Source organism: Clarias gariepinus, chromosome 23 (assembly GCF_024256425.1).
Source record: "Clarias gariepinus isolate MV-2021 ecotype Netherlands chromosome 23, CGAR_prim_01v2, whole genome shotgun sequence".
Lineage (NCBI taxonomy): Eukaryota > Metazoa > Chordata > Actinopteri > Siluriformes > Clariidae > Clarias > Clarias gariepinus.
In genome coordinates this window covers 5,906,384-5,931,155 of record NC_071122.1, presented here as the reverse complement: position 1 = coordinate 5,931,155, position 24,772 = coordinate 5,906,384, and the positions used below count along the sequence as shown (strand labels likewise).

Sequence of the window (24,772 nt, the reverse complement as noted above, 5' to 3'; positions counted from 1 at the left end):
CCTGCACAGGGTTTTAGGCTTAAACAACTAAACATTTGTCTTTCAGGAAATGAAAATTTCTCAATTATGTTGCTTTGATAAAAAAAAAAAAAAAAAAAAAAAAAAAGTGGCAAGGTGGGGTTAAACATGGACAAAATTTAAGGAATACACTGACAGTCTCATAAAAACAGCAATACATCTTTTTTTGTGTTTTGTTTTTTTTTATAAGAAAATGAAACATGCTGCACGGCATCAAGGTTCTACACTGATGCCAGGATGCCGACTTTGTTCTGGGGAATTTTGTGAAATAAAAAAAAAAAAAAAAAAAAAAGTGACCAAAACAAAAAAAACAATATGATAAAAGGGGAATTTTAAAGATCCCGGTTCTGTTACAGCCTTCTTCTTCACCGATTTCCTGCTCAAACACTCCACAGCTTTACATTTTATTGTTTCTAATGCATTTTATAAAGAAAACATGCTCCCTCACAATTACATGCGCCACAGGGACGGTAAGCCGGATCGGCTCATGGTGTGAAAACAGCTCAGATTGGATGTAAAGCAGCGTTTTAGACTTTACTCACAGTTTGAATGGTTTTTAATGAAAAGGCTGTGCAACTATTCGTTAATTTGTACAATCTTACCCTATTTCCATTACTTCTTTTAAAATAAAACTTCTTAATAGTATATAATGTGTTAGTTAGTACATTTGACACAAACATTTTTATTTATCCAGCATATAACCAATAGGTGGGATTTCTGTGATCTGGCAACCCTATTAATCAGGATCCAACAATAGGCTGGCTGTCTGAGCGCTAATTTACGATCATTGCTTCAGTGTTTGGTTTTTTTTTTCTATTAATACTTGTTCGTACACAAACATTTTATTTTTCAACTGAATATGGTCCAAAAAAAAAAAAAAAAGGCATCCTTAGTCAGTAAACGTACCTGATATTTCAATATGTAATGTTGTCCAAGTCAAACACACGCAGATCGAATTTCTTTTACATTAATGACCTCGTAACATTCTCCATTCACCATGACAGAAAGCATCAGTGCATCTTTCAAGCAAGAAGATCGAGCACCAGCTGAAAGATCACTAATATGAGCTGTGGAGAAGGGGCGGGCTTTCAAAAGGCATCGGTTACGCAATTGTCAATCATTCCAGGTGTATACCTGTACGTGTAGGTTTGCGTTTTTACCGCATGAAGGAGCTGGAAAAAGTTAAGGTGAGCGTGTTAGAGCAGGAAAAACACAAGGACTGATGTTGGGGAAACACCAGGAACTATGTGGAGATAAGAGCAGAATTGAAAAAGAACCGACAGAGCAGCAGCCCGTTAGCAGTGGATGAGCATTGGGCTTCCTTATAGTTCTTACCTATAAATAAAAGACCTCCCTTACACACACATACATACATACACACCTGCGTGCACGTAAGGTCTGATGCACAGCGGGACAACGTGGTTTTGTGGTATAGAAACTACAGGTTTAAAAAAAAAAAAAAAAAAAAAAAGAAGCCAGGTCATCACAGACAATTAATAATAATCAAAAAAAAAAAAATCCAAAGGAAAAAAAAAAAAAAAAAAAAAAAGACAGGAAAGGGATGAAGAGAGCACAAATGAGAAGAGAGGCAGCTAATCTTCTCCAGATGCCGCGTCTTCTTCTGAACCATCCTCTTCTTCCTCGTCTTCCTCCTCATCAGGGGTGTTTTTCTTCTTTTTTGCGGGCGGCGGTGGTGAGCTCTTCTTTTCCAGCTCGTCCTCCTCCTCGTCCTCAGGCAGGCTCTCGGGCTCCTCCTCCTCTTTAGGCGAAGATTTCTCCATGGCCTTGGCTGCACTTGGGCGACCTTTGCCCTTTCCCTTCATAGGGCTTGGGGTGACTGTGAGACAGACACACAGGAGTTAGACTGAGGCGCTCCCAGTGTCCCAGTACGCATCTCTCTTTCCCCGTCTCCCGGTCACACACTAAGTCTGTCCTTGTCCCCACCCCTCAGTTTCTTAATCACTGCATCTAAAAGCCTGTCTCTGTCTGTTTCTGTCCAACTCTCTCTGTCACTCACTTGCTACTCTTTCAATCACTCTCGGCTATCTATCCGTCTATCCGCCTCTTGCTCACTCACTGAGTCTCTTTAGTTTCGATAGAAAAACTGTTCTCAGAAGCAACAGATCTGAACAGAAGTGACCCCCACTGCAAGGAAAAACATGCTCTGTACCTGTGGCCTTTAGTCTGGGTTTAGGGGATTTCTTCTCCTTCTTTTCCACCTTGCGTCCTCTCTGGCTCACTTTCTTGCCCTTCTTTTTGGAATGGCCGTAATCACTATCGTCATCGTCGTCCACCATGAAGTCCTCGTCACTCCCAGACTCTTCTGTAACACGAGCAGAGTGACCAGGGTCAGGACTAAACAACACGATAAAGACGATATGATATGGACGAGCTTAAAAGATTTCAAAAGCAGAAAATAAATCGGAATAATACACTCGGGCACCGTTCAAAACCGTCATCATAGAGACAGAAATACACAGAGGACGGAGAGACACTGATAAAAAAAGGAACAAGAAGAAAGAGAAAGATGGGACAGAAAGAAGAGAAGGAAGAAGGAGGAGACCGACAGGAACAAGAAGAGAAACAGACATGAAGTATGCGCAAAAGAATTAGAAGGAAAGAATAATAAACAGGAAGAAAGAGGGGAAAAAAAAGAGGGAAAAGAAGAACATGAGAGACAAAAAAAAAGGAAAAAAGATGAGAAAGAACAACCAAATCAGACAGGACAAAAAAGAGAAACAAATAAAAGATAAGTAGCAAAGCATAGAAGAATAAAGATGGAGAAATATGACAGACAGAAAAAACTGAAACTGAAAAATAAAAAGGAATGGAGAAAAAAGAAGAAGAAAAAACAAACAAAAAAAAAAACCAACAAGTGGTCTGCTGGATCCTGATTGGTCAGCGCTCTGACAGGGTGTCCATCTGCGTCTCGGGAAACTGTTTCCCCGTTTCCTATTTACACACCTGTTTTAGCCTTGTGGTCAGACAAAACTAGGATTTCATGCTCTCTTCGAGTCAGTGTTTTTTACATCAAGTAAATCAGAGTGCACTCACGGTCCATGTAGGTGTGCTCTTCTTCATCTTTATCCTCATCCTCACTCCCTCTGTCCCCGAGCAGGATCTCTCTCTGTTTGGATGCAGCCTTGGAGGCGGCTTGTCTCACCTGCCTGGGCTTCCGGCTCACCTCCTTATCCTCGTCACTCTCATCTGTCCAGAGGAACACACAAACACACCCCTTTTAGAAGCATTACTCAACAACGTGTCTGTAACAAACTGAACCAAACTGAAAGCAACAACAGAGGAAAAGGTAATGGCACCAACCGGAATCCCTTTTCCTCTTCAGTGACCTTCTACTGGACTTCTCCACTTTTCCACCCTTCTTCCCCTTCTTCCCTTTTTTGGCATCAAAATCACTTCCACCATCTTCATCCTCCTCCTCTTCCTCCCCAAAGTCGTTGTCTTCGTCGCTACCAAAATCATCTGAGAAGAACAAAAAAAAAAATTATTATTTTAAGTTAAGAGTGTTAAAATACTCTTATAATATTATAGCTGCAACGGTTTCGCTTACCCGCTGAATCGTTTTTAGGTTTGGAGAGTTTCTCATCGGAGTCCTCGCTGGGAGAGAAAAAGGGGGGGAAAATTAGTAATTTTAAAATATCATTAGCTCCAGAATCTTGAAAAAGGTGTTTAAAGCTAAAGGAAGGCAGAATTTGAATCGGAACAGAATTCAATTTTTTGGTGGGTTTGCAATAATTTCTTGCAGATTTCTCTGCTTGCTTGTGATTGATAGAAAGATCTCAGAAGTTAGTGAGGGATTTGGGATTCGGGATTCAGCCTTGTGTTAGAAGCCAATTTGCTTTGCAGTTCAACTTGGGCATAAAGAAAACACATGTAATGACAATCAAGTAAACAAAGTGTTGTTTAAGATGACAATGTTATCAGATGTATTCTTGCTGAAAGTGCTTCTGTGTCTGGTTGTGAATATAGGTTTTGCCAGTCAGCTGCTCCATTCCCAGTACTGCAGACCGTACAGACGTACTTTTCACCCATGTTGCGACTGACAGTGTTATTAATTATTTTAGAACAACTGTGACGCCGAGTGATGCATACTGTTGTACGTCCCATGCCTCTCATCCAATCAGCTTACTCGGTGGTTATATAATAACTAATGATAAATAAAAACTTCCGGGTGGTTATCAGCAAGTCCACATCATTGCAGCATCCTGTCAGTGATTAATTTTCTATAACAGCACAACAATTTTATTTCTTACTACTTTTAAATATCTGTTAACTTAGGACGACAAGTACCCCTAGACTTCCATATAAAAAGCCCCACCTTTCCTCCTGAGAGTTTTTGGACTTCTTGTGCTTGATTTCACGCGGCGCTGCGCGAATCTTCTTCGGCTTTTCCGCGTCTTGCTCATACTCATCTGAAACATAAACGATTACTGGGAAACTTGAATAACTTATTATAAACATAACAGAATTTATTTTCTAAGTGCTCATTGAGGATGTAAATTCAAATAAAAGTATCCTTTAAAACAACAGTTTTGTTACACATGACGACAAATGCTCCGTTTTACCGTTAACTTTTAAAGTGTGCGACAAATTTGACTTTTTGTTTTCCAAGACAGGAGTCCTGTGGCAATCGAAAACTTTTCAGCTGTTACATGTATGCTTTGTTACCAGAACGGACTTTTTAATTCCAAAAACAGGAATTATAAATGCATTGTGATGTCACACGATGCCCCCTGTGAGATATCTTGGCATACGCCAACATTTTTCTTCATAAAGCTGAATAAGAGAACAGTGTCACTGCTACACTTGCCCAGGAGAACTACTTAATGTGGCCTTTTTTAGAATGTTACCTTAAAGATACATCATTCAATCTTCCAGATCTCACTGCCAACAAGCAGTTCCTGATTACACAGCTAATAACATTATATACTCTCTTTAAATCTAAATGGTGGAAATATTCATAAAAAAAAATAGACTTTTATATATATATATATATATATATATATATATATATATATATATATATATTAGGGCTGCAACAACTGAGGCGCGCGACCACAAGATGCACAAATACACACAGATACAAAGCCGCTCGCGCAATGGAGGTTACAGGAGCCTCTGCAGGAAAAAGCGCGCGCCCCGAGTCCTCCAAGGTTTGATAGCAGTTCACATTAAACGCCTCTAAGAAGACGGTAACCTGCACGCTATGCAAGACTGAGCTTTCATGGCATGTCATGCACGAACACTTAAAAAGTTGCGGATGGCGAAACGTCAGCAGGGTCGGTAAAAACTGTATCTCTTCATCGTGTAAAAGTTGTATAGTTTAAGTGCTTTTTGAAAACTGTTCGCTAACTTCGGGACAGTCGCGCTAGATCTGTTCACGTGCTACTCGCTAGCATCACATTGTGCAATCACCTCATGAGCAATAATGATTAGTTAAATGGCGCTACTTTAACTAATCTTAAATTACACGGTGCAAATAACAGTAGAATATTACATTTAGTAATTGTTGTGGTTTTCAGCAAACGCAAATACCAGTATATTTGTGACTATTAGCTTTTTGCATTTCTACAGTTTTTTTTTATAGTCCACTACAAAGTTAACTTGTAATTTACTGTGGTTTTACTTATGCATACATCATTTTATTATACAAAATTACATTATTTTAGCTGTTTATATCTTATCAACTGAATATATCAGTGTATTCTTTAAACTAATATATATATATATATATATATATATATATATAAACTGTATATATTATATACTACATTTCATTTAAGGTTTAAAATGTCAAAATTAAAAATTATTAAACTCTATATGTGGCTTTTGCATTTTTAAAAGTTTATTTTTATACATAAATAACACCCTGATTTTTTTTTTTTTTTTAATAGTTATAAGCAAAATATCAAATTTAAGAAGCGGTTAGGTTTTATCCGATTAATCGATTAATCGAAAACATAATCGCCCAACTAATCGATTATCAAAATAATCGTTAGTTGCAGCCCTAATATATATATATATATATATATATATATATATATATATATATATATTTTTTTTTTTTTGAAAGCTATTGCGGTGTACTCAAATTAGATCTAGAAATGTATCCCTGAAGTGATGATTACAGATGAATCATGCATAAGGATGAAAGTTAACAAGGTCAAAAAGAAGATTTTAATGTTCCTTTAAAGCTGCTGAAGAAAGTATCAAAACTTATTTTCTACACAAAGAATTAATTTACAGAGTATGAAAGTTGTATTTTACATGCAAAAAATAATTTTTCAAAAACACATTTAAAAAATTATGTTACCTGCATCATCAGATTCGTTAAACTGTGAATAATTCACCACCTTTCTGTTCCTGTAGAAAAAAAACAATAATATTAAAATATTGTTCCACATGGAGACCCATGTGTGTGTGTGTGTTTATATATATATATATATATATATATATATATATATATATACAATAATATAATAATTATATTATTATATTATTTTATATATATATATATATATATATATATATATATATATATATATATATATATATATAAAATAATATAATAATATAATGAACTGAATTTTAACCAACTATACAAACATGACCTAATTAGAAAAATGTAAAAAAAAAAAAAATCCAAAAGGTTGGATAGAAAAATAAATACCAGACACATCCAGATGTTTTAATGGGGTTTTTGTTGTTGTTTTTTCTGTGATATTGATAATGCGCACAATTTTTATTTCTGCATTTTTGCAAGGTCACCCATATTCCGGCAGGAGTACAAATTAATCACAACATATCAGAAGATCCAAATACACAGTGTGATGTCTGAAGCCTATAATATACAATTATGTATAAGCGGTTGAGTGTTTTTGGTTTTCTTTTTGTTTAGTTTTTTGTTTAAGAGCAGCCTGTTCACTGTGCAAAACAATGCATCTCCGTTCCATTCCCAAATGTACAGGGTGCTCTTTTCTCTCTGCTCCGTTTTCAGGGAATGTCAGTTAAGGGAACTTCCCTCGACAAAACGCCACCATTTGAAACACCCCGCGAAGTCACTTCCTCCATGCGTTACCATGGTAACATAAGCACCTTGCACACCTGCACTGCTGCTGTGGATATTTTACACTACAGAAATTAAATATTAAATATTTATTAAAACAAAAACTAATACCATAATGAAACGTATGCTATTGAAATGTGTATAACTTGTGAATAAATAACAGAGCTAGAACTGAGCTAGAACACCGATTTCGATACATTACTTTAGTGTCATTTAAATGCCTAAAGAATTTTTCCTCTGGTTCACCCTCACCTCACGTAAACAATTTTCTGACTGCGAAAATGCACGTGAATGCAAGTCGGAAAGCTCTAATAATACAAATTCAACTAATCTTTGTAGCAAGCGAGTGTCGATTTCACATTCCGACTCAGGAAAAAGACCATCCGATGAGCGTGTGATTGCTGTAATTAAACTTGCCCTGACAGCAGCAGGTAGCATTAGTTTGCTAAGCTAAACGCGCTGAGATAAAAATGCCTAAAGCAAAATGTTCTGAAGTGTGACGCTATTTAACAACAAAGGTTTCAAACACCGCGACAACATGTCTAACCTTTGCGCGCCATGTCAAACCTAATGAAACATTTGGAGACACATGGAATGAAGTTAAAAGCAGAGGGATGCAGAACGTATGCACACCAGCCTCAGTGAAAATGTTTAACAACAGGGCAATCGCACAATTCCACAAAATCCTCAAATGGAGGCAAAAGCTAGTGTTATTAGATCAGGTCCTGGTTGAAGTCAAACAACAAGGAAAAAAGCTTCCAATTAACCTACACTGTCAAGAGCAGTAATCCTGTTAGTGATGGTAAAAGTAACCCTACACAATTACTCTTTTCTTCTTCGTATTCCTCACACCAGCTATAATTCTTTTCAAAGGAAAAGTGCAGGTTAATTTGTTTTATTTTAAGATTATTTATTTTGTATTAATTATTTTTATATCAATATTTTTAGTTTGTGGATCACGAGTTTCCATCATTTCTTACAGGGAAATTTGCTTTGATATACGAGTACAAGCACATTTCCGAAACAAAATATGCTCACAATCTAAGGTTTACCTGTACCAAGATTTTAGTGGGTTTAAGACTAATTTACATAAAAAAATGTGTTAATGTTGCAGCACTCGGAAGCTTGGTACAGGATGGGTTATATCTGATTGGCCGATCAAGCAATAAAAACAGACACCTGGCCGATCGACCGGTGTGTTTCTATTATGATTATAAAAACTAATAAAAAAATATAAATGATTAAAACTAATTTTTAGTCAGTGTGGCAATACATGAACCAAACAATCAAACAAAACAGCGTTTCCCAACCAATCTCTAATAAATATAATTATATGTTTCAATATCTGCTTATCCGAGTTACCATTATGAAGTCAATCATTATAGAAAATATAGCAATAATAATACAGACTGGCGTTAAACTTAAACGCAACAGTCAAGACCCAGAAAACTACTGCATTATTCCCCCCACGTCCAACGTCTAAATGTAGGATTTGTGTATGATACTAATTATATTAACATTTGTTTTTTTTTTCCTTCAAGTTTTCTCCTTCTGAGCATTAGTGGTGTAACAAAAAAATTTTAAGAATACCTGCACAATCTGATTCTTTATTGATTTGGAAGTCATTTATTAGCATAATTTTGGATTTTTTTTTTCCTTTCTAATCTCAAACTTTAAAATTAAAAAAAAAATTAAAGATAAAAAAAAAATTATTTAATCTTCATAATAAGTCTTTATTTTTGTGTCACATTCATTAACAAATTAAAGCATTAAAGCTAGTGTCCTATTAATATAGATCTATTTATTTGGACAACATAGCTTCAGTTACTACTGATCACCTGCAAAACAAACAATTAAATTTTTAGGCGATTTTACTATTTTTTTTTCCTCCAAACTAACAAACATATTAAACAATGTTTTTAATATATTTTTCAAGTAAATTAAATAAATAAATAATTAATGCTTATTTAAATAGCTAAGTCACTTTTAATTAGGACACTTTAAATAAAATAATGTTATGAAATATTAAAAGCACTAAAGTACTTTTTTTTTATCTCATCAGATTAAAACGCAGAGGGGGCGTCGTCGCAGAATACGCCCCGCCCCTTTGTTGCGTCACCCGTCATGTTAATTGAGCGCGAGCCGCAGCAGCGTCTTTTTTCCTCATTTTTTTCTTTTTAAATCAAACGCGTGAACACACTTTTTTTCAAAAATATTGGCACACCCTAGATTATTTTATGTACGGTGTAATAAGGAAGATCTAAATTAAAAGGATCTCCCTAGTGTCGAGATTTTTTCCCGATTCTGCTATGAATGGGAGGCCATGATGTTCTTGCTCGGGGAGAAAAAAAATCTGAACCTGGTTGTATTTCTAAGACATAAATGTCTGCAACACTGCTGCATGATTCATGCACATCAGAAGGGTAAACGTGAAAAAGAAAAAAGAAACAAAGCATGCATGATATATCTGCAAACATGCATTTTGCACGGGATGAGTTAAACGCGTGAATAAACACACACACACAAATTAAAAACGATGAGCATTAAAATGAGGTTATTAAAGCAAAAGAGACGCTGGCACGTGCGTGAAACTCCTGAGCGCGCGCGTGCGATCAATGCAGCAGCGCACGCGGAGGACATTTTAAACCCAACGTACCTCACTGGTCGTGACATTTCTGCAGGAACACTGTGGACGCTTTGTGTGTTTTTTCGTTAAAAAAAAAGAGAATAAAAAATAGCTTCGCTAATTGACAGACTCGGTGTAACGTCGCATGAAAAAAACCCACCAACGCCCCCGTTGTTTACCCCCCGACTCGCAAAAGTAAATAAAGCGGATAAAAAGCTCTGCTGCACTGAAGGATTTTACTTTAATATTTTACCTTCAGCTTCACAAAATGGTGAATAAAACAAACTGAAACTGCAGACCTCCGCGCAACCTAACCCTCTAGCCTCGGTAGGCGGAGCTTGCGCAGCATTTAAACCCGCCCTGTTCCAGAACTCGCGGCGCGCGCGCGCTTTTCCATCCCGCGTCCCAATTGGTCCGTTCGAACTCGCATCAGCTTTCTAATTCGCCACTCGATTTGCCTGTCAAATCAAATCAGCGCGCGTGACCCTCCCCTCCCCCTTCTTCTTCTCTCTCTTGTCTCTGTGCGCAGTTAGGTTGCGCCGTCACTGCTTCAGAAAACAAAAAGAGGCCCTATTACAACCAAAGAGAGATGTGGAGTGGCTTCAGTTTACAACACAAACTGTGCCACTTTAGAATGGTGTTCATTAGTCACAAAGAATCTATGACACGTATTTCTAAATTTACAATTGACCCACCCTCTCCCTAAATTGTGACCTATTTTTGGTGCCCAGACTGTCTCCAAAATGGCATCCTACTCTATAGTACCTGTTCTCTATAAACTCAACTGTATATGATGGAAGCTCAGGATTTCCTAGGTTAGCTTGTTTGGTCAATAGCATACTGTAGTGCATTGTAGGATTTCATGAGTGTTAGGTCTTCTAAGGTCAGTGACAATTCAAATGACAAAGTGTATTAAAGATTACATGAAATTTGTAGGATTTTATAATACTTCCAATATTTGCCACAGTGTCTATAGATGTCTATAGACATTGTGGCAAATATCCCATAAAAAATTTTGCTTTGTTAAACTTATAAATTAACTTAAAATTAATTTATGATTCCTCTTGGCACCGGCTGTTTTTTCAATCCGATCCACACGCAGGCAAACATTTACACTATTTAGGCCTTAGGCAGGTGGTCTTATCGAGTGCGACTTACATAAGTGCCTTAAAGTTTCTATTATTAGATACTGTATATCCTTACACTCGTTTACTAGGTTAGTAACTAGAAGTACCATCAGTCCAACACTGTTGGGAAGGATTCCATAAAAAACGAAAAAAAAAAGCTAGCCTAAATGCCTAGAGACAGATAGGTCTTTAATTGTCACTTTAGTTGTCGCTGTACCAATACTCCATGTACCCTTGTACCAAAGTTTGTACTATGGCACTATATACCATAGTACAGGTACCATTGGACTACCAGGGCATTTATTTTCTGGTAAAAATTTCTTATGGGAATAGTGCACGATATACTGTAGTGTATAGGATGCAGTTTCAAGTAGTAAAAAAGTGAAAATTATGGAATGCTTTAAAGTTTAATAAATCTGTATGTAAGTGATACAATTAATTCTCATATTTGGATAATTCATGCATTGTTTAAATCGAAGAATAAACTAGAAAACAAATATGATGTGAACATACGATTCATATGTGCGTAGGTGTCATAGTCATTTCATGAAATCTCTCTCTCTCTCTCTCACACTTTCAATCCTAGATTTAAAACAATGAAAATCAAAGCTGAAAACAACACACTCATAAAAAGTAAAGCTTTCATTAGATAAATATGCATTATTAGTTTTCAAAATAAGAGGTTGGCACCTACAGAGAAACTTTAAGTGCTACCCCAAAGGGAAAATTGAACCAAGCTGACTACAATCAAACTTACAATCTATGTAATGTTCATCACTAGCTAAAAAAATCTGATGTAAATCTGCAGCTATAAACCTAAAAGATATGATTTGTTAGCCACTGTGTATTTCATTTAAAATTCCTGTGAGACTTTATAACTCACCTAACAGAACTTCCAGTGCATTACAGAACCTGATATGGATGTCAAGCCTCTCTAATTCATGCATCACTGAAACCATAAGAGCAGAGCTGTGAAGAAAGCTTGTTATATCTATATTAATCTGACCTGGTCTGCACTCAGCCTTGCATTTTTTATTTTTCATGAAAATAAGAAGGAGAAATTCATGCTTCTCCCTGTTACTTGCCGAGCACTGAATTGAGAAGAGAAACTGTTTCCATGGCAACCAGGTAAGGCAGAGCTGCCACCTTACCGGCTCTCACTTTCCGTCTCTGTTTTTTTCCAATGTATGTGCTGTTTCCTTCACTAACCTTCACACAGTCCTCTCTGTACATCGCCAGGTTATTTCCTGACACAATGTCCTGAATAACATACAGGAGATGCAGATTTCTTTTTTTTTTTTTTATCATATTAATGCATGCACACGTGGTCGGTATATTGAAATGCCTCTGGGCCAGTTTTAGCAATGATCAGAATGTCACCACACAACATCATCTAATGGCAGTGCAGAAAACTAGAAGAAGCAGAAGCACAATGTATCTTGACAAAAAAAGGAAAAAAAAAAAAGCAACATGGCCTGCAATGTTAGGTTTTATATAAATGTTAATGTTTTTACAGTGGAGAGAAATAAATTAGCAGTGTATGATATATACTGTAATAATGTGTTGTGAGAATTAACAGGATGCTATAATAGTTAATATTCTTACTTAAAAGATATTGTATATAGTAACAGGATGGTATAATATTTTTTATATAATTAAATATAAAGGAAATTTTTGAATGTTATTTAAAAAAAAGTTAATACAAGAATTAAAAAATGTTTGAAATTTTTCAAAGTCAAGTCAGTGAAAGTCAATGTTTAAAAAACTGCGTCATGTGAAATTGCTTGAAATCCCAACGATCATATTATCTGAGAAAACCTTTGTTAAAAACACATGCTAACCTTACCAAAGTCAAACCCTAGACATAATAAATATTGATTTCTTTAGATATTTTTTGACGTTTTTTGTGTAGTATTTTTTTTTAGTGTTTTATAAGCTACGGTTTTATGCTATTTTTGTACTTTAATATTGTAATTCCAATAGAAAATAAAATTTTTATTTGTCACATTCACAGTCATACACAGTACGATATGCTGAAAACTTACAACCACAAGAGAAGATGGTTGCAGTGATGATATGCAGTGAAATTCTTAAATGACCGCCCGTAACCTTAAAAATAAAAGATTATTTACAGTAAATAAATATAAATAAAAAATTAATAAAATAGAAAATAAATTTAGCTAAGATAAGAATAATATAAGAATATACTGTATATGTAATTCTGAAACTTTTCAGATGCCTTACCATATACATACAATGTCATTCTAGGATGACCAAATCAATTGGTCAAATCAATACAATTGTCATGAATTACTGTACTAGAAATGTTTATTCCTCAAACACACTGAGGAGTCTGCTTCCTTTTCCTTGGTGTTTAAATAAAACTATAGTATGTGGCCAATAAAATGAAGCACAGACCTAGTTTTTTCATTCAATATATATATTTTTGTTGGGTGAAAGTAAACAATGTTTTTGGTATATGAAAGACACTAAGCTAAGCCTCAAAACTCATTTAGATTTTTTTTAACCCTTAAAACCCAAGCAGCACAGATATGTGCCGGCAACTAAGGATCGGTCAAAAATAGGTTAAAAAAATAGAAAATTATATATATATATATATATATATATATATATATATATATATATATAGACTTCAAAATGTGTATTTGGGTTTTTGAATATGTCAGGTAGAACAAAAGTTATTATTACTTTTACAAAGGGTAAATTTTATCATTATAACAATATATACTGAACAAAAATTTAAACGCAACACTTTTGTTTTTGCTCCCATTTTTAATGAGATGAACTCAAAGATCTGAAACGTTTTCTACATAAACAAAATAACCATATCTCTCAAATATTGTTCACAAATCTGTCAAAATCCGTTACAATGAAGAACTGGAATCAAGTCGAGACCCCAATGAGGACGACGAGCATGCAGATGAGCTTCCCTGAGACTGTTTCTGACAGTTTGTGCAGAAATCCTTTGGTTATGCACTCCGACTGTTTCAGCAGCTGTCCGAGTGGCTGGTCTCAGACGATCTTGGAGGTGAACATGCTGAATGTGGAGGATCTGGGCTGGTGTGGTTACATGTCTTTTGCAGTTGTGAGGCCGGTTGGATGTACTGCCAAATCCTTTGAAACACCTTTGGAGACGGCTTATGGTAGAGAAATGAACATTCAATTCACGAGCAACAGCTCTGGTAAACATTCCTGCTGTCAGCATGCCAATTGCACGCTCCCTCAAAACTTCTGTGGCATTGTGCTGTGTGATTCAACTGAACCTTTCAAAGTGGCCTTTTACAGGTGGCCAGTCTAAGGCACACCTGTGCAATAATCATGCTGTCTAATCAGCATCTTGATATGGCACACCTGTGAGGTGGGATGGATTATCTCGGCTAAGGAGAAGTGCTCACTATCACAGATTTTGACAGATTTGTGAACAATATTTAAAAAGATATGGTTATTTTGTGTATGTAGAAAATGTTTCAGATCTTTGAGTTCATCTCATAAAAAATGGGAGCAAAAACAAAAGTGTTGCGTTTATATTTTTGTTCAGTATATGAAAGATGTTGCAAAAAATATAGACCTCATAAAATTAGCATTTTAATATTATTCTTTTTTTTTGGTTATAGGAACAACAGAAAACAACCATGCCTTTGTGACTTAGTTTCTAACTTTTGCTCTGTTGTGTTTGGGAAAGTTGGTTAAAATAAAGTAAATTTAGTACACTTCATTACATTGCCTATTTTGTGCTAAAAGAAATTATATGTCACTTTATACAGCACAATCCTGAGCTCTATTTATGTTTATAAAAAAAAACACAGCAAAACAAATACTGTAACGGCTAAAATGCTCTTAGCTTTAAGGGCTACCTCAGAGCAGTTGAAGAAATAGGATGGAATTCTCCAGGAATTTTCCACACAGGGAGTTTAGCTGTGGTATAGCCCTGTAAGTAGCTTAGAAGATGTAAAAGTTGTGCTAGTTAAGGAAAAAAAATCCATGTTGTATCATTGCAAATGTATGTCAAATAAAGCACAACAAATACAGTCCCATCCATTAACCACCCTATTTACCTTGGTAGTGTATTTTGGTCAAGCAACAGTAAAATGACCAGCAAGTTCATAAAGCAAGTTTGGAATACCTTGTATTGTAAACCTGTATTGTTCTGACTTACAAACCCAAACAATGGCAACATCGAACGTCCAAATTCGGCAACTAACATTGCTGCAACGTTAGCTAGCCTGATGTAAATTTTCTGCTAGGGTAGAAATAAAAAATATATATGACCACCACATCAACACATTTTTTAAATATTAGTACTACATAAGAATATATTACAAACATTCAGCTTAATTACCATAAATGCTTCTCATTCATCATGTTCTTTTGTAGACCTGTGACAATTTAGCTGTTTGCATTCTCACAAAATCTCACATAACCTTCATAATGGATTCCACAAGGTTCAAGTCCTGGACCATTTTTTCTTCTTTGTTTAAAACTCTATTACTGCCATTTTGCACCACTTACACTAACTGCTATTGTTAAACAATGAATGTGTAGAATGCCTTAGATGCATACTAATGTATTTGTTCTTCTTGGATCAAACAAGGCAGTAAAGCCTTGTCTTAACAGATAATCAGGAAGACATTAGATCCCTTAATCTTCTTCTAAATCCTGACTGCAACGACTTACACATGTACAGTACATTTTGTACATTGCCAAATTAAGGACTATATTACTATAGACAGGTCCAAAACCCATGTACTAGGGGCAGTTAAGTCAAACAAGGACTTTTGATTTTGCGAAATAACAGAACGTAGTTATAAGGGGAAAAACCTCCTTTATTTATTTATATAATCCCATGCAACACTAATGCACTTATTCCAGCGTTTCACTAGTGCTTGGATACCATCCAGGTAGAAAGTTTTCTCAGCATGCCGGAGCCATGATCCGGGCACAGGAGCCTGTTTCACATCAGAAACGCTGGCCTCCCAGTACCTCTTTTAATTGCCCAAACGTGTGGAAATGGCTTGAACTGGCTTGAACCAGCCAAGTTCCTAAAGTCCAAGAGGTGCGGAGAATATTATGAGGTTGTCCATTGTCATGCAAAAACAGAATATCTTTGATAATCAAACCAGGCCATTGAATTCATAAATTTTTTATTTTAAGGTTTATTTATAAAACTATATATGTGACAAGGATGGTCAAATTATTTAAATAGGTAAAAATATCAAATACACCACGATGTTTGAGGATGTACTATGACAGACTTCCTGTATAACTAGTAAATCTACAAGTGAATGATTATTTGCAGTGGCATCAAATGGCCATTAGAGGTCAGCAGAGCATTATATTCCTAATACAGATACAACAAGCACAGGAGGATTTAGAAAATAAACCAATAAACCAGACCAGAATACAGGGTTTGTTTGTTGGCGTTTTCCAAGCATGAATGTTTTATGCTTTTCAGTTGAGAAAAATTTTATAAAATGTAATAAAAACCGTTTAATACTTGTCAATATTTGTCAGCATGTGTCTGTCTTCTTCTTTGTCTTTCGGCTGTTCCCTTTCAGGGGTCGCCACAGCAAATCATCTGCCTCCATCTAACCCTATCCTCTGCATCCTCTTCTCTCACACCAACTAACTTCCTGTCCTCTGTCACTGCATCCATAAATCTTCTCTTTGGTCTTCCTCTAGACCTCCTGCTTGGCAGTTCCAACCTCAGCATCCTTCTACCGATATATTCACAATCTCTCCTCTGCACATGTCCAATCCACCTCAATCTGGCCTCTCTGACTTTATCTCCAAAACATCTAACATGGGTTGTCCCTCTGATGAACTCATTCTTGATCCTATCCATCCTTGTCACTCCCAAGGAGAACCTCAACATCTTCAGCTCTGCTACCTCCAACTCTGCCTCCTGTCTTTTCTTCAGCGCCACTGTCTCTAAGCCGTAGAGCATCGCTGGTCTCACCACTGTCCTGTACACCTTGCCTTTCATTCTCGCTGATACTCTTTTATCGCACAACACACCTGATACTTTTCTTCACCCATTCCAACCTGTCTGTACCAGCCTCTTCACCTCCTTTGAACACTCTCCGTTGCTCTGGACCGTTGACCCTAAGTTCTTAAAATCCTGCACATTTTTTACCTCTGCCCCCTGTGGCCTCACCGTTTCTCTTGGGTCCCTCTCATTCACACACATGTATTCCGTCTTGCTGCGGCTAACCTTCCGTCCTCTGATTTCCAGAGCATACCTTCACCTCTCCAAATTTTCCTTCACCTGTTCATGTCATCTGCAAACATCATAGTCCATGGAGACTTCTGTCTTACCTCATCTGTCATCCTGTCCATCACCAGAGCAAACAAAAAGGGGCTTAGAGCCGATCCTTGATGCAGACCCACTTCCACCTTGAACTCTTCTGCCACACTTACAGCACATCTTACCACTGTCTCAGCGCTCTCATACATGTCCTTGGCACCCTGTCGTACGCTTCTTTGACCAACAGTAGCCCAAATTCCACCGGCACCCTGTAAGGTCAACAGCACCGGTGGCGGTCGTTGTTAACCTGGGCCACGACCGATCTGGTATGGGAGTTATGTTTGTGATTCGCATCATTGATTTGGCAAATGTTTTACGTCAGGTGCCCTTCCTGACACAACCTTCTGCATTTATCCAGACTTGGGACTGGCACAAAAAGACACTGGATTGCGCCCCCTGTGGTTGCATTTGTCAGCATGTGTCTGTATTGTTGTTATTGAAAATCTGTATTCAGTTACAGCGTTAATGTTAATATTTACCAGGTTTAATCACGATATGACTGAATAAAGTTCTAAGTGTGGTGTTGATTGTATAAATTACCATAAATAGTGTTACTCTTTAACACTGCTTAAATACTGTTTACTATTGAGCACAAAAAAGTATATATGAATATATGAAAAATTCTGCAACATTTGTAAATTTAAAACATTTAAAGAAAAAGCTAACAATTTAGATGTACTTAGACAATAGAATTTGCATGGATTCGTTAAAAAAAATTACTTTATTATTAAATCTCTTGCTTTTTACACTCTTTTCTCATAAATGATTTACCTACTTAAGGTGAAGTGAAATGTTGGGTTTGGCAAATTCAATTTAATTAAATTCAATCTAGTTCAATTCCATGACTACTTAAATCATATAAAAACACTAGCCAAACATGTTGCACTTTACTGATGTGATAATTTGGGTCATTCAGTACATTTAGGTTGTCAGATGACTTCATTTTTTTTGCCACATAATGTTGCCGAGCATAGACTTGGGCAACTGAAGAAAGTGGATACTGTACGCCACATTACTACACAATCTGGACAGTGCAATCTTTATTCTCTCTAGCAAACAGAAGCCTCTTTTCTGGTGAGTCTCACTAACAATCAGCTTTCTTATGGCCACACAGCTGTTTAGTCCCAATCCTGTGAGTTCTCATCACATTGTGCGTGGATGGAAATTCTCTTACTTTCAATATTAAAAATAGTCGATAATGCCATTTAGCATTTTCAAATTTCCTTTGCTTAATAAAACACAATAAATGAAAATTTCTGAAATAGAATTTTTTTTGGTCATGCAGTGTATTTCTATTTAGATAATTATCTTAATCTGAACTTTTTACGCACTCACTCATCGTCTATACCGCTTTATTTAGTGTACAGAGTCACGGGGGAATATCCCAAGAGACTTAGGACACAAGGTGGGTACACACTGGACGGGGTGCCAATCCGTCACAGGGAACACACACTACAGGCAATTTGGGAACGCCAATGAGCCTAATCTGCAGGTCTTTGGGAGGAAACCGGAGTTTCTGAGGAAACCAACCGAGTCTGGCCAGAAATCGAACCCGGACCCTGGAGGTGCAAGGTGACAGTGCTAACCACTACACCATCATGCCACCTCTGAATTTCTTTATCTTTTAAATAATAATACTTGCCATGAAAAAAAATCCTTAAGATGATACTGATGAACCTTTCAAAGCTCCCGGTATTAACAACACAATATTGATGAACTTTCACCCTGAGCTCAAAGTCTTAAAATGTTTTTTTTTTCTTTAAAAGTTAAATCATAAATATGCTTATTCTGTACAATGCAAATGGCCTGAGGCTGAAAGTACTGTTTTATCCTGTGATGACTTTGTTCTAAATGAAGTGAGCTGCTTGAGGGGCAAAAGCTTTTCCCTCATTTTTATCACTTTTATTTTTTCCTAGTGTTGTTTCAAAGTCCTGCTGTGAGCCATCTGGAGCTCGCCTCCAATTACAAACCAGCGCTGCATTTCTGCATTTTGAAAAAGATTTATTTGGTGAAGGAAACTCACAGAATACATGGACTGACATGACACATCCATGGATAAGAAACACTGCGCTGGGTTTCTCTGTTCTTCTGTAGCACAGGTAGATATCTGGCTTCTGATTGGTTTATTTCATACTGTATAACATTATAATGCATTAAGTAACCTCCAATTCACATAAACTTGACATGGTGAAAATTTTTATGTTAAAAATGGGGAAAATGTTTATTTAACATTTATGGAAGGAGTCTCCAGTGTCAGTATTTTTTCGTAAATGTTCCAGACAGAAGAGATTATGCTTTGAGATTTCTCTGTAACTTGTGACAAACTGTGCTCTCTCTCTCTCTCTCTCTCTCTCTCTCTCTCTTTATCTGCACCTGTTTTTCACTGGTTCATGCTTTAAGTTCGATGTTGCTTTAACACATATAGGTCACTGATGGCTTAACAAACAGAAAACATTCCTCTGAAACTGCTTAGGCACAGAGACTGGACTGAAAATGAGAGACAAAAACACGGCGAAAATGAGACGAAGCCTGCAAAACAAAGGGGATCAAGACTTTTGCACAGTGCTATATACAGAGTGAAGTATAATGCAGCTTCAGAGAACTGCATTAAAAAGAATATTAAGCATTATAATTTCACACAGCTTTTAGATACTTACAAACTGGTACTCGTGAACATGAATTAGACGTCCTGTAGTATTAATTAAATTCTTTTGAAGTGTGAGAGTAAAGTTTCTTAATCTCCATCTTCTTCTTCAGACCAGTACGTATATCTCAGATGTCATATCTTCTGAAGTTTTAGAGACCTATACGCTGTGTGCTGTTTTTAAATTGTACAATGTCAGAATCATCTGCGTAGCTCCTGGAGGAAACCCACAGGAAGACGGGGAGAACATGCAAACTCCGTGCACACACAGACAGGAATCAAGCGGACTCTGGAGGTGATAACCACTACACCATTGTGCCGCCTACTAGGACTGTATGATGAATTGAATTTCTAAAAATTTTAACCAAAAAACTAGATAATTAAGATCTTGCTTCTGTTTTTTTTTGGCCAGATTGTGGCTTCTATCTTATTTTTAATTTTGTATTTTTTAATTGATCTTAAAGAAAATCCACTGGTAAAATCATTTTATAAGCGCAGTATGTTTCCAAAGTGATCTCACTATTGACCAAAATAACCATGATTAGGATTTTTCCCCCATAAACAAGCAGCCACGTGATCAATGTCTCCTTGTACGTGTGTTTTCCCTCCATTTCTCTTTTCAATACAAATGAGCAAGCGATCATTTCTCAAAGGCGTCAAATACAGCACATATTGATTTATGACTTTTATTAAGATGTATTATCAATACAAATGACCTGTTTAATTGAATGTGGCGATATGTCACAAAGCTGGGCCATAATTATTATTCTGGTGAAGGCTCAAAAAAACAAGAAGGGGAAAAAAAAAAAGTTGACCTCATTTTTCAATCAGCGTGTGATAGAAAAAGAAAGTCAAGGTGCATACGGTAAATAAGCGTAGTATTACATTTCAGAATGCCCTGAGTGTATAATATGATGCACATTCATAAGGTAACACTGGCAGCTCTCTCTCTCTCTCTCGCTCTGTGTGTGTGTGTGTGTGTGTGTGTGTGTGTGTGTGTGTGTGTGTGTGTGTGTGTGTGTGTGTGATGTGAATATTTGAATAAATTCCCCTCAGTGCCGAGTGAGGCACAGCATGATGGGTTCAGCTCTGGGACACGAACTCTAGAGACGAGTGTACAATCACGACAGTGTCTTTACATCTTGTTAGAATACAGTAAATATTATACATTATAAGTATATACATAATACTTATAATACAGTAATTTGCCCATAAATCCCAGTTTTCATTTATTAAAGCATGGCATATCTGCTATCTACTATGAAAAAAAAAGCTTGTTGCACTGATGGGGCATTAATCAGCAATATCTCATTTACACAGACATTGAAATGATGCATTTCAGCTGGAGCATCATCTCTCTCACACATATGAGATTTATGTTAACCTGTTACAGAAATGGTAAAATATGGAACCTTTAAATGTTGTGGAATGCCATCAAAATGACCATCTGTTATCATTTGCAATACATTCTATCAGGTGTAAAAAAGTTGTTCTGCCACCAACCGTTCTCTCTCTCTCCTTTTTTAATAAAATAAGATACAAACAAACAAAGCTCGTCATTGGATTATAAGGAAAATCAAAAGGTGTACAGTACTTCTTTTGAGTGAATCACTGTTCATGGTCCGGTCAGGGATCTGACAACATGACACGAGAAATTCCTTAGTATAAATGAGAAAACAAGCACGGGTCAAAACAAGGAAGTTTAGGCTAGAAGTACAAAAACAAAAGAACAGAGGAAACATGGGTGAACACGACCATGGAAACATACTCTACAACAATGACAGCGTATGTCATGCTGAAACAAAAGACGCAGGAAGGTAGAGAAATGAATCAGGAACCAATCAGGAAACAGGTGGTCAGACTCAAGGCACAATCAGGAGATAAAGCAATGACGAAACATAGGAGAGTATAAGACCATAGAAAAAGAGAACATAAAGCTCATGGGACATAATGTAGTTGCCCAGTAGGAACATAACAACAGCCTGTGTGTTCCCTATTTCTTCAGCCCTGTGTTCCCAGATGTTCCAAGTTCTGTATTAGTTTGTTAAAATCTGATTTATTTTCCCATTTCCTTTTTTTACAGGTGTATTTGTTTGAGCTTTGGTTTGGTTTGGAAAATATGATATGATAAAAAAAATGACCTTGGAAAAAAATACACACTAGACATCAACATTCACATGGTGTTTATGAGTGTGTAATTGAAATCTACTTAATAAACGCAATCTTATACCTTTATTCGCAGGATTTTTTTTCTAGTGTTATAGAAACCAAGGTAGCTCTGATTGCAGCCTTCAGTTCTTCTGCATTGTTGGCTCTGGTGTCTCGCATCTTCCTCATCAGAATACTCCATGAGGTCAAGTCTATATGGGGTTTAAATTGGGTGAGTTTGCTGGTCTATCAACCACAGGGATACCATGGTCCTTAAACCAGGTATCAGTACTTTGGGCAGTGTGGGCAGGTGCCAAGTCCTGCTGGATAATGAAATCAGCATCTCCATAAAGCTGGTCAGCAGAGGAGAGCATGAAGTATTCTAAAACTACCTGTTGATCTGTGCCGACCTTGGTCCTGATAAAACACAGTGGACCAGCAGATGGCATGGCTCCCCAACCAACCACTGACTGTGCAAACGTTACAGAGGACTTTGCAAGTCCTACTTACTTTGAATCCAAGTAATTTGGATTCTGTGCCTCTCCCCTCTTCCTCCAGACTCTGCGACCTTGGTTTCCAAAAATTTGCTAAATTTACTCTTATCTAAAAAGAGGACTTTGACCCAATGAGCAACAGTCCAGTCTTTTTCGTCCTATGTCTCTGACATTGTCTCTGGTTCAAGAGCTGCTTGACACAAGGGATGAAACAGTTGTAGCCCATGTCCTGGATACGTTTGTGTGTTGGGGGAGATTCACAAGGTGTCCATACCTTGTGAATCTACATCAAATTCTTGAAAGTGCTTCGTTTCACAGCCTCTCTGCTCGTGCAACTTTTTCTCCCACATTTTTCCTTCATTTAATTTTCCATTAATGTGCTTGGATACAGCAACCAGAAGAGCCAGCTTCTTTAGCAATTCTTTAGTCTTACCCTCCATGTGCAGGGTGTCAATGATCATCTTCTGGACAACTGTCAAATTAGCTAACTAGAGTGACCCATGAGAAATTACCATTAATTTAAAAGAAATTAACATTTGAAATATATCATTCTGTGTGTAATGGATATACATAATATACTGTATAAGTTTTACTTTTTGAATTGGATTACTGAATTAAATCCACTTTTCGATGATGTTCTAATTTATTGAGATGCACCAATGTATATATATATACTTACCAAAAAAAAAGAAACGTCCCTTTTTCAGGACTGTGTATTTCAACAATAATGTTGTAAAAAATCCAAATAACTTTACAGATCTTCATTGTAAAGGGTTTAAACAATGTTTTCCATGCATGTTCAATTACCCATAATCCATTAATTAACATGCACCTGTGGAATGGTCGTTAAGACCTTAACAGCTTACGGAAAGTAGGCATTTAAGGTCACAGTTCTAAAAACGCAGGACACTAAGGAGACTCGTCTACCGACTGTGAAAAACACCCAAAGAAAGATGCCCAGGGTCCCTGCTCATCTGCGTGAATGTGCATTAGGCATGCTGCAGGGAGACAGGAAGGACGGCTGATTATCCTCGCAGTGGAAGACCACGTGTAACAACACCTGCACAGGATCGGTACATCCGAATATCACACCCGCGTGACAGGTACAGGATGGCCACAACAACTGCCCGAGTCACACCAGGAACACACAATCCCTCCATCAGTGCTCAGACTGTCCGCAATAGGCAGTCCATGAGGAGGAGATGCACTGCAGTACTTCAAGCAGATACTGACTGGTACTTTTGATTTTGAGCCTCCCTTCATTCAGGGACACATTGTGAAACATTTTTAGTTTATGTCTCATGGTGTTGACTCTTTTAGTGTTCATACAAATATTTAGTTAAACAGTTGAAAGTCAGAGGACGTTTCTTTTTTTGCTGAGTATATATATGTATATGTGTGTGTGTGTATGTGCATCTCAATAATATAAAACATCATCGAAAAGTATATATACACATATAGGTGCATCTCTAGGCTTCAGGCCCCGTGACCCTGTATACAGGATAATAGCCTATATATAAAACACATGAAAAACACATGAAACCATACCCATTAGTTTTTGTTTAAAAATACTATTATTTGTAACCGAATAATATGAAAAAATATTTTATCCTGAAATGGGTCAAAATTATGCTTGGCTCACAGAATGAGAGTGTTAATGTGTGATAACAGAAAAATGCCCTAGAGAACATAGGATCCTAGGAAAAGACAGTAGGTACAGTACCCCCGTCCCCATTTAAATGGTTGGCGTGTACCCTGATTCACCTGGAGTGACCTGGAATTAAACTGCAAGGCATACATGAAAATGAGTTCATCCTGTATGTGTAGCTGCACTCTTTGTAGTCATGTAAAGCAGATGGCACCGTGTACAGAAGAGTAAACAAAAATGGCGGATTCTCTCAAGTGTCTTCATCTAAGCAGACCCAGGATACACTCCTGTCTGATTAAGGACAGGTTTCAGTTTCTGTGAGTGTGTGTATGTGTGTAGTTGTGTATAGGTCTGTGTGTATGAAAGACATAGAGATGGAGGGCAGAAGTGTGATGTTGCCTCTTAAAAAAAGTGCACACTTCACACTGAAGGCTTCTTAACCCGTCCCGGAGGCTGTTTGATCCCGTGCATGATCAAAATTGCAAGAAGTCCTCTCCTCGGGTCTCCTCCAGCTGCATGGCTGTTGAGAAGCTGTCATCTTTTCACGCCGGCTGCAGAGAAGGATCAAAGAACCCGAAGAGGCGGCTGGGGAGGAGAGGGAGAGGGAAAAAAAAAAAAAAAAAACAGAGAAAAATTTCGGGGTGAACCAGAGGACACC

The 24,772-nt window shown here is 37.0% G+C and overlaps 1 protein-coding gene across 1 annotated transcript; it reads right to left on the bottom strand.

The window, feature by feature from the left end:
- Positions 1-1,527: 1,527 nt before the first annotated feature.
- Positions 1,528-10,043, bottom strand: nucks1a (nuclear casein kinase and cyclin-dependent kinase substrate 1a). Its single transcript, XM_053484289.1, has 8 exons — positions 9,759-10,043; positions 6,350-6,399; positions 4,355-4,448; positions 3,587-3,633; positions 3,340-3,498; positions 3,073-3,225; positions 2,189-2,341; positions 1,528-1,855 (listed from the first exon to the last, which is right to left on the bottom strand). The coding sequence occupies exons 1-8, from the start codon at positions 9,773-9,775 to the stop codon at positions 1,611-1,613; spliced, it is 918 nt and encodes a 305-aa protein (XP_053340264.1). The 5' UTR covers positions 9,776-10,043; the 3' UTR covers positions 1,528-1,610.
- Between the last annotated feature and the right edge of the window lie 14,729 nt (positions 10,044-24,772).

Excerpts from the sequence above, each read along its gene's own strand:
- nucks1a (XM_053484289.1), bottom strand. Across the intron at positions 4,449-6,349 it reads TAACGAATCTGATGATGCAG|ATGAGTATGAGCAAGACGCG; the intron begins GTAACATAATTT and ends TTTATGTTTCAG. Across the intron at positions 1,856-2,188 it reads ACCCAGACTAAAGGCCACAG|TCACCCCAAGCCCTATGAAG; the intron begins GTACAGAGCATG and ends TCTGTCTCACAG.